Consider the following 11,047-nt stretch of genomic DNA (forward strand, 5'->3'; position numbering starts at 1 on the left):
AAACAATCGGTCACTAGCATCAGATAAAGTTTACCTCAATAAAAACAATTGGGCACTAGTATCAGATAAAGTTTACTTCAATAGAAGCAATTGGTTACTAACACCAGATAAAGTTTACTTCAATAGAAACAATCGGTCACTAGCATCAGATAAATTTTACTTTAATAGAAACAATTGATCACTAGCATCAGATAAAGTTTACTTCAATAGAAACCATCAGTCACTAACACCAGATAAAGGTTACTTCAATAAAAACAATTGGTCACTAGCATCAGATAAAGTTTACTTCAATAGAAACAATCAGTCACTAACACCAGATAAAGTTTACTTCAATAGAAACAATTGGTCACTAGCATCAGATAAAGTTTACTTTAATAGAAACAATTGGTCACTGACATCAGATAAAGTTTACTTCAATAGAAACAATTGGTCACTAACATCAGATAAAGTTTATTTCAATAGAAACAATCGATCACTTGCATCAGATAAAGTCTACTTTAATAGAAACAATCGGTCACTAACATCAGATAAAGTTTACTTTAATAGAAACAATTGGTCACTAACATCAGATAAAGATTTCTTCAATAGAAACAATTGGTCACTAGCATCAGATAAAGTTTACTTTAATAGAAACAATTGGTCACTAGCATCAGATAAAGTTTACTTCAATAGAAACAATCGGTCACTAACACCAGATAAAGTTTACTTCAATAGAAACAATCGATAACTAACACCAGATAAAGTTTACTTCAATAGAAACAATCGGTCACTAGCATCAGATAAAGTTTACTTCAATAGAAACAATCGGTCACTAGCATCAGATAAAGTTTACTTCAATAGAAACAATCGGTCACTAGCATCAGATAAAGTTTACTTCAATAGAAACAATCGGTCACTTGCACCAGATAAAGTTTACTTCAATAGAAACAATCGGTCACTTGCACCAGATAAAGTTTACTTCAATAGAAACAATCGGTCACTAGCATCAGATAAAGTTTACTTCAATAGAAACAATCGGTCACTTGCACCAGATAAAGTTTACTTCAATAGAAACAATCGGTCACTTGCACCAGATAAAGTTTACTTCAATAGAAACAATTGGTCACTTGCACCAGATAAAGTTTACTTCAATAGAAACAATCGGTCACTTGCACCAGATAAAGTTTACTTCAATAGAAACAATTGTTCACTAGCATCAGATAAAGTTTACTTCAATAGTAACAATCGGTCACTAGCACCAGATAAAGTTTACTCCAACAGAAACAATTGGTCACTAGCATCAGATAAAGTTTACTTCAATAGAAACAATCGGTCACTTGCACCAGATAAAGTTTACTTCAATAGAAACAATCGGTCACTTGCACCAGATAAAGTTTACTTCAATAGAAACAATCGTTCACTAACATCAGATAAAGTTTACTTCAATAGAAACAATCGGTCACTTGCACCAGATAAAGTTTACTTCAATAGAAACAATCGGTCACTTGCACCAGATAAAGTTTACTTCAATAGAAACAATCGGTCACTAACACCAGATAAAGTTTACTTCAATAGAAATAATTGGTCACTAACACCAGATAAAGTTTACTTCAATAAAAACAATCGGTCACTAGCATCAGATAAAGTTTACTTCAAACTTTTAAAATATAAATTTATTAAAAGTATCAATATTTAAAGAAACATATTTTCTTCTGCTTGTTAAAAAATTTCTTCTCACAAAATTGATATCAGTAAAAGTATAGTGTACTGATTTATTTATTACTGCTTTGAATGGGCTTGCTTTTGGTTATGGTTGTTACCTCTAAGTACAAATCACCTTCAGGTTTAAGCTTGTTTCTGAATTTGGTCTATGTAGCTGTATACAGTGAAAATGTTTGCTCACAAAGATATGTTGTTGGAAAACGCATCACAATTTTCAAAGCCCTGTTACTTATTTCAAAGTATTCCATGGCGATTTGAATCCAAAATTGTGTAATTTCTTCCTGCTGAACTTTTGTTATCAGTTGAAATATCTATAAGCTGTTCTTTCTCTTTCAAAGGCAGAGTCGACAAAAGGATTTTGAATCCACAGTAATTTTTCTAAATGAGGAGGAAAGTACTCCACAGTAGTTGTACACAAATCAGATACGTGCTGCAAGACTGAAACTGTTGTATCTTCATTTAAGGAAATTTTACTCATAAGTGAAAAACCACTGAGGTTTTAGAAATAATCAAGTTCTTCCATAAGTATACATTCACCCCAAAGTTTTAACTTACGTTGAAACGCTTTCATTTTACTCTGAACATAAGTGAAAAACCACTGAGGTTTTAGAAATAATCAAGTTCTTCCATAAGTATACATTCACCCCAAAGTTTTAACTTACGTTGAAACGCTTTCATTTTACTCTGAACTTTATTTACCCTGGTAACCTGCATTATAGCATTCACTTCATTTAGATAGGTAAATACGTCCGAAAAGTAAGCCACTTTCTATATCCAGCATTTGTCCCTTAATTTGTATGCAATTTCAAAATGGCATTCAGATAAAAAGAAAACTATCTCCTCATGCAGTTCGTAAAACCGAGCAAGTACTTTTCTCCGATAAAGCCATCGGACTTCAATATGAAGCAGCAAATTTTATGGAAATTTCCATATTCTCACAGAATAAACTGAAAATCCTCGCATTGAGTGGTCTTGATTTTATAAAATTAACTACTTTTATGACATATCCCAATACCTCTTTTAAGTCTTCTGGCATTCGTATCATTGTAAGTGCATGACGATAAAGACAGCAGTGGATACTCTCGATGTCCGGGTTTTTATTTTTGATGCGTGACACTGCGCCGGATAATTTTCCAGTTACAGCTGCAACCCAATCACTACAACTATTAAAGCAAAGCTGATATTGGATCTCATGCTCTTTGATAAATAAATCGATCAGTTTAAATGTTTCTTTGTTGTTTGAGTAGGCAAAGGTTTACAAATAAACATGTCTTCTTCAAAACTAGTTTTGTGAATACAGCGAACAAACACAAGCAACATCGTATAACTTGCGACGTCTGTTGACTCATCCATCTGAAGGGAAAAAGATGGACTCTCTTTTCCTTATTAACTCCGTTAAGCAATTTGCTGACATATCCCTGATTCTTCGAGAAACCGAGTTGTCAGAAAGAGGCACAGAGTTAATGTTTTTTTAAGAAATTTCTCATCAATCGTGCACTCTACCAAATCTTTTGCGCTTGGTTTTATCAAATATTCTGCACTAGTATGAGCTTCACCTAACTTTGCAATACGGTAAATAACATGATATGAAGTAATAATAGCACCTTTGTTGTCCTGATGGACAAACTAGCGAAATATAGCTTTTCTTCTATTTAATTGTAAACACTTTCGTTTGAAATACTCGGAAGTTTGATTTTTTTAATTGGAAGTGTTTGGTTTCCAGATGTCGTTTTAACTTTGCTGGATGCAAACTATTGTTATTCAATACTTTTTACTTTTTTTGTACAGCGTATTTTGATTCAATTCTATAGCTTTAAGAAAAAATATTAACATTCTAAAATTTCTCCTCGGAGCCCCAGATAACTATGGCGGAGCACAGTTTGAAAAACCATGCTCCATATCACGAACAGTTCAGTGTATGTTTCTCACATATTTTACCAGTTCTAATCCTAATATGAGAACATTTTAAATAAATACTATTTTTAATGTTTTCGTCTTAGTGTAAAATTCATGTAGGTTGTTCAGTCTGGTATTGTTTTGTCATTGATGGGAAACTTGAGAGAGTTTTGTTTTAACTGAAATGACTTTCGACTTTACTGTAGAAGTGTAATGGGTTCATACCTTACTGTCCATACGGATTTAGCTTCAACTTTCCACAAAACTGCACAAAGTACATTTTTTGTGTCTTGTATTCCTGACATAGTTTTTTGGGTTCTCTACCGATGTCCGTAATTTGAATTACTGACTACAAGAAAGACAGCTAGTTAGCAGCACCTTACATTCTTCACTTTACGGGATCGACTGACACTGTTGTAATGCTGAAAGTGCGTGGAAAATTAAGTGATGTCACGTGGATTAAAACCATTTTCACGAGTTCCGAGATCAATAATTCTACCACAGGAGTGATCTGTGTTCGAGAGTGCTACAATTTTGGGTTAATCGAAATATATTATTATTTTAAAAGGAGATTACTAGAAGGGAACGTACGTCTCTTACAGAAGAGATAAAAGAAAATGGTTGAACAATATTTTAAAGACTAAGAGAACAGTTAGAACCAGAAACAAACAATAGGACTTGACTTGTGTGAGGTGCAAATAATTAAAAACAATTATTTGTTTTTTTTATTTTATATTATATGTTGATTTCTGTCTAGTTTTCTTGGAACAATTACTTCTTCAATCTGAATTTAAATATTTTTAAAACTTTGTCAGGAAATGTATTCGTACCTAAAAGGAAGCTTGATAAAATAAAAACGTTGCTTGCTGGTGCGTCACAAGAGTAATAATGAATCCCCAAGTTGGCCTCATGATGTCCGAGTCCACATTACTGAACATACTCGCCCATTCAGTCGTGAGGGTATAATAATATTACGATTAATTCCACTATTCACTGATAAAAGAGTAGCCTAATAGTAGGCGTTGGGTAATATTGACTAGCTGCCTTTCTTCTAATGTAGCGCTGCTACATTACGGACAGATAACGCAGTTAACTTTCTCTTTGTTAGCATGGTCCTTTTACAACATGGCCAAGCGTGTTATGGCGTGCGACTCGTAATATGAGGGTCGCGGGTTCGCATCCCCTTCGCGCCAAACATTCTCGCCCTTTCAGCCGTGGAGACGTTATAATGTGACGATCAATCCCACTGTTCGTTGGTAAAAGAATAGCCCAACAGTTGGCGGTGGGTGGTGATGACTAGCTGCCTTCCCTCTCGTCTTACACTGCTAAATTAGGGACGGCTAGCGTAGATAGCCCTCGAGTAGCTTTGTGCGAAATTCAAAATCAAACAAACAAAAAAAAACCTTTTACAAGACTAAAATAATAATCGAGCCAACAGCGTGAATGATGATGGTCAGTGATGAATGGGCCCACCGCTAGTACAACGGTAAGTCTACGGATTTACAACGCCAAAATCAGGGGTTCGATTCCCTTCGGCGGGCTCAGCAGATAGCCCGATGTGGCTTTGCTATAAGAAAACACACACACACACCAGTGGTGAATGATGGACGGTAGCGTGCTGCCATCTATGATCTACATGGCTTTAATTCAATCAAAATGACTCATAGATCACCAAGGTAGATTATAGTTAGAATCCCAGAACTGTTTTATTGATAGCAGCATTTAATTAAATTTGATTATTGATTAGTTAAATCTCAAAATATGTTTCTAATGAAACAAAGAACCAACAGTTTGTAAACAACTAATGAAACAAAGAACTTACAGTTTGTAAACAAATAATGAAACAAAGAACTTACAGTTTGTAAACAACTAATGAAACAAAGAACTAACAGTTTGTAAACAAATAATGAAACAAAGAACTAACAGTTTGTAAACAACTAATGAAACATAGAACTTACAGTTTGTAAATAACTAATGAAACAAAGAACTAACAGTTTGTAAACAACTAATGAAACAAAGAATTAACAGTTTGTAAACAACTAATGAAACAAAGAACTAACAGTTTGTAAACAACTAATGAAACAAAGAACTAACAGTTTGTAAACAACTAATGAAACAAAGAACTAACAGTTTGTAAACAACTAATGAAACAAAGAACTTACAGTTTGTAAACAACTAATGAAACAAAGAACTTACAGTTTGTAAACAACTAATGAAACAAAGAATTAACAGTTTGTAAACAACTAATGAAACAAAGAACTTACAGTTTGTAAACAAATGAAACAAAGAACTAACAGTTTGTAAACAACTAATGAAACAAAGAACTAACAGTTTGTAAACAACTAATGAAACAAAGAACTAACAGTTTGTAAACAACTAATGAAACAAAGAACTAACAGTTTGTGAACAACTAATGAAACAAAGAACTTACAGTTTGTGAACAACTAATGAAACAAAGAACTTACAGTTTGTAAACAACTAATGAAACAACAATATTTCCTGTCATTCTTAGTTGTCTCCCTTTTTTTTTAATTATAAAATAAGAACTGAGTTAGCTCAACTACTGTCACGTTCTGTATTTAGTTATATCAATATTTCATCGGTCTTTGTTTATACAGGAGGTAACCAATCAGACGAGCAGCATCTTCCTGGAGAAAGAATCGTATAAGAGGCTCCATCTGGAGGACACAGCAAATTGTGGAAAGCAACTTTAGGAAAAATCCTGAAAAGTGCTGTTTTTTTTTGTTTTTTTTTGCTAGACACTGAGTAACAACTCGTGCTTACCAGGAATATCAAACCCCAAACCTACAACTCAACCACTTGAAGTAGAATGGGGAAAACATGTGTGTTTGTTAAAATAAATATCGGTTAGTGAAATATTAATAATGTATTCCTAATTACTTGAGTTGACTTTTCATGTGTTGTTACAAAGGTTTAATTAAGAGACATTTTATTGTGTAGTTATTTATTTATTAACGTTTGAGTAAGCAGACATCAGTAACGGGGAAAGAGGACATGAGTAGCCCCTAAGATCTAGGGGTATGTACACTTGGTAACGGTTTATCACTAAAATGAGTGGATTGTGGTGTTGTTTTTACATTCAATATAGTTCGTTTTATACCTATGTAGATGGAATTTCGGGACACGTTCGTTTCTTCCCCACCCGCCTACACGTTTATAGGATTTTGTCTCAAAATAAGACCTTGTATCTAGAGATGGATGTGTTTCTGTATGAATCTCTCATTTGTTGTTGTGATGAAGATGGATTTTAAACAACATATAGTTTTATATATAAGAAGTAAACAACATGATATTTTACATTAGAAATTTAGATTGTTTTATCTTGAAGTATGGATTACCCTGCTACCATATTCTACTGCTTGTTCAACAGAATAAATATATCTCTGTTTACTGTTTAACTAACTACTCGTGGGTTCTACAGATTCAAGTACTTTCCAGGTATTTATAAAACAATTGTTGTCTTCTTAAACAACTACGAATATTTTCACGTTGTATAAGAGAAAATAGTTTCTGAAGAAATTTCTGTTTAGTTGTAATTTATCAACAACTTCCACGATGTTGTAGCTATCACTTATTACTTTAACATTACTTACAAATAAAAACTATATTTTACTAAGACAAACTTGTAACAGAAATACCATTTTCTGGAGAATTACATCTATTTGAAAATAACATTTACTCTCAACTGTTCACTTGACATTCAAAACCTACAAGAATTGAAATAATGTAAATACATGTGCAGGTAGAGTGTATAGATTTAATGACTGAGACCAATAAAGGTTTCAAATTTTATGTGCAGTTCAACTATTCTCTGCATGTGTCATTCGTGGACTACTTAAACAAAATTGATTTAATCACATGTTTAATTACCAAATTAAGGATGAAAAGATAATATTAATTGTTATATTCATATATTATGTATATTTCATTTTTATTTCTTTCGATTTTAGCTTTCCAAGAATGTTATATTTCGGGTACTTCATATCTGTTAACTAAAACTTCTATTTGTATTGTTTGTATTATTATCTTCAAATTGACTTGTTTTTGTAATTCCAATAAAATGCACATAATTAATATGAATTGTTGGAAGTGTTTTTTATGCAACAGTCTGTACAGTTCGGATATTATGAAAACGAGCCATTTCAGGAAAATAATCAACATCAAGTATTCATATAATTATGTTCTTTCTTATAGCCTTGGTCCATTCAAGTGTTTTGTTGCTTTATCCCAATATTATCCCTGGTACAGAGTCCCTTTAATACCCTTAATACATCGTCCTTCTAATGAACCAGTTGCTTAGCTCCTATAATTTTTGTACAATTCCCATCAATAACCTCAGTATACAGTCATTCTAAAAAACTTAGCTCCTGTAACGTTAGTACAATTCCCATCAATAACCTTAGTATACAGTCATTCTAAGAAACCAGTAGCTTAACTGCTGTAACGTTAGTACAATTCTCATCAATAACCTCAGTATACAGTCACTCTAAGAAACCAGTTGCTTAGCTGCTGTAACGTTAGTACAATTCTCATCAATAACCTCGGTATACAGTCACTCTAAGAAACCAGTTGCTTAGCTCCTGTAACGTTAGTACAATCCCCATCAATAACCTCAGTATACAGTCATTCTAAAAAACGTAGCTTCTGTAACGTTAGTACAATCCCCATCAATAACCTTAGTATACAGTCATTCTAAGAAACCAGTTGCTTAGCTGCTGTAACGTTAGTACAATTCTCATCAATAACCTCGGTATACAGTTACTCTAAGAAACCAGTTGCTTAGCTGCTTTAACGTTAGTACAATCCCCATCAATAACCATAGTATACAGTCATTCTAAGAAACCAGTTGCTTAGCTCCTGTAACGTTAGTACAATCCCCATCAATAACCTCAGTATACAGTCATTCTAAAAAACGTAGCTTCTGTAACGTTAGTACAATTCTCATCAATAACCTCAGTATACAGTCACTCTAAGAAACCAGTTGCTTAGCTGCTTTAACGTTAGTACAATCCCCATCAATAACCATAGTATACAGTCATTCTAAGAAACCAGTTGCTTAGCTCCTGTAACGTAAGTACAATCCCCATCAATAACCATAGTATACAGTCATTCTAAGAAACCAGTTGCTTAGCTCCTGTAACGTTAGTATAATCCCCATCAATAACCTCAGTATACAGTCATTCTAAGAAACCAGTTGCTTAGCTCCTGTAACGTTAGTACAATCCCCATCAATAACCTTAGTATACAGTCATTCTAAGAAACCAGTTGCTTAGCTGCTGTAACGTTAGTACAATTCCCATCAATAACCTCAGTATACAGTCATTCTAAGAAATCAGTTGCTTAGCTCCTGTAACGTTAGTACAATCCCCATCAATAACCTTAGTATACAGTCATTCTAAGAAACCAGTTGCTTAGCTGCTGTAACGTTAGTACAATCCCCATCAATAACCTTAGTATACAGTCATTCTAAGAAACCAGTTGCTTAGCTCCTGCAATGTTAGTACAATTCCCTTCAATAACCTCAGTATACAGTCATTCTAAGAAACCAGTTGCTTAGCTGCTGTAACGTTAGTACAATCTCCATCAATAACCTTAGTATACAGTCACTCTAAGAAACCAGTTGCTTAGCTCCTGTAACGTTAGTACAATCCCCATCAATAACCTCAGTATACAGTCATTCTAAAAAACTTAGCTTCTGTAACGTTAGTACAAGTCCCTTGACCTCAGTACATAGTTTATTTAATAACCCATATAAATTAAGTATTTCAAAAACTCTTTAAGGAATAACAATCTTTCGTGATGACGAGAAAACTTAGTTGTAGAGAAAAAATATATGTAAAAAATGCGGATAGAAAGCTTTATGTAGTGTTTGAACCTTGTTCCTCTACATAAATCTCTCTATCAGCCGTTTTACAGAACAATCTTTATACTTCACGTAACAAGATTTTTGTTAAACATAAAACATATGTTGTCCAACCATATACAGGGGAACAGACTGTACTCATTAGGAATCAATTGTCAAGTTGTATCATTCAGCATACCTACCCTCATGTGGAACTTAGTATGGTGATAACACTACTATTTCAGTATAAGGTCGTAATTTCACGTTTGAATATTTTAATGTAGTATATGAATATGAAATTATTCCAAATATTTTTATATTGTATTGGTTCCTCTACTAGGTGATAAGCAGTTCGCATATAAAAACATGCAATACTTGAAAAGCATTTTTAGCAGTCTGCATGTGCCTCAGAAGTTTTGATTTGTGTTTCGAGATTATATCGCTAGGAGATGTAAACGTCTCTCAAAGTTTCTAGACAGACGTAATTCATGAATAAAGTATTTCAAGTACATTCTCTCCTGTCTAATACTAAAGGGGCCTGGCATGGCCAAGCGCGTAAGGCGTGCGATTCGTAATCCGAGGGTCGCGGGTTCGCGTCGCGCCAAACATGCTCGCCCTCCCAGCCGTGGGGGCGTTATAATGTGACAGTCAATCCCACTATTTGTTGGTAAAATAGTAGCCGAAGAGTTGGCGGTTGGTGGTGATGACTAGCTGCCTTCCCTCTAGTCTTACACTGCTAAATTAGGGACGGCTAGCACAGATAGCCCTCGAGTAGCTTTGTGCGAAATTCCGAAACATAATACTAAAGGACTATTTAACATCCTCAGTAGATTCAACAATGAACAAAAATACCGAGAAAAGGAAGTCTATTACTGACACATGAGAAAACTTAAATTTGCTAAACTGTGGAGCTCATTTGTTGCTTTATAAAAGTGACAATCAGTCCTGTTTGTAAATATAAGGAACTGAACAAAACCTTTATGATGCAACGCTGTTGTTTGGCTATCTTTAATTTGGTAAGTATTTTAAACTTAGGAATAGCTATAATACATTTTTATATCATCCCGAAGGTCATAATGTGATATATCACAGCTGTAAATCGTCCCAGCCAGTGTACATTCTTATGAACCATATTGTAAATGACAATAACCTCCAGCTGATAATAACTTGTGCAGACTTCTGAACTACCTCTCCTTCTAGGTATGACCTGAACTTACAGCAGATCACTTCAGTGAGTATTAGCTTTAGTAATGGTAACTGTAATACAAACCCTTAACCTATGGCACAGATTAAGAAATGTTATGACTACTTATATTGTGAAAGAAATACAAATCATATCCGTAAATAATAAAATATTGATGCATATTTATACAGTCATAAAATATGTGTTTTCTCATAGCAAAAGCCACATCTGGCTATCTGTTGTGTCTACTAAGGGGAATCGGACTCTTGATTTTAGCGCTGTAAATCTGTAGACTTAGTGTCTTACCGGAAGACTAGACATTAAATATCTTGGAATAAAAATACATCTTTTAGACATAAAACGGTAGAAGTTGATAAATTATCATGTATTGAATGGCGTATAAT

General features: G+C 33.8%; 1 protein-coding gene across 2 annotated transcripts in view; it reads left to right on the top strand.

Annotated features, from left to right (window-relative positions):
- Window positions 1-7,694, top strand: part of LOC143234690 (PDF receptor-like) — a 33,816-nt gene extending 26,122 nt beyond the window's left edge. For both annotated transcript variants that reach the window (XM_076472247.1, XM_076472248.1), the window contains one exon: window positions 6,216-7,694. In XM_076472247.1, the coding sequence (XP_076328362.1) occupies window positions 6,216-6,265 (50 nt within the window). In that variant the 3' untranslated portion in view covers window positions 6,266-7,694. The remainder of the gene's footprint in view (window positions 1-6,215) is intronic.
- Window positions 7,695-11,047: the final 3,353 nt, after the last annotated feature.

The sequence above is a fragment of the Tachypleus tridentatus genome, chromosome 12 (genome assembly GCF_004210375.1).
Source record: "Tachypleus tridentatus isolate NWPU-2018 chromosome 12, ASM421037v1, whole genome shotgun sequence".
In the NCBI taxonomy this organism is placed as follows: Eukaryota; Metazoa; Arthropoda; class Merostomata; order Xiphosura; family Limulidae; genus Tachypleus; species Tachypleus tridentatus.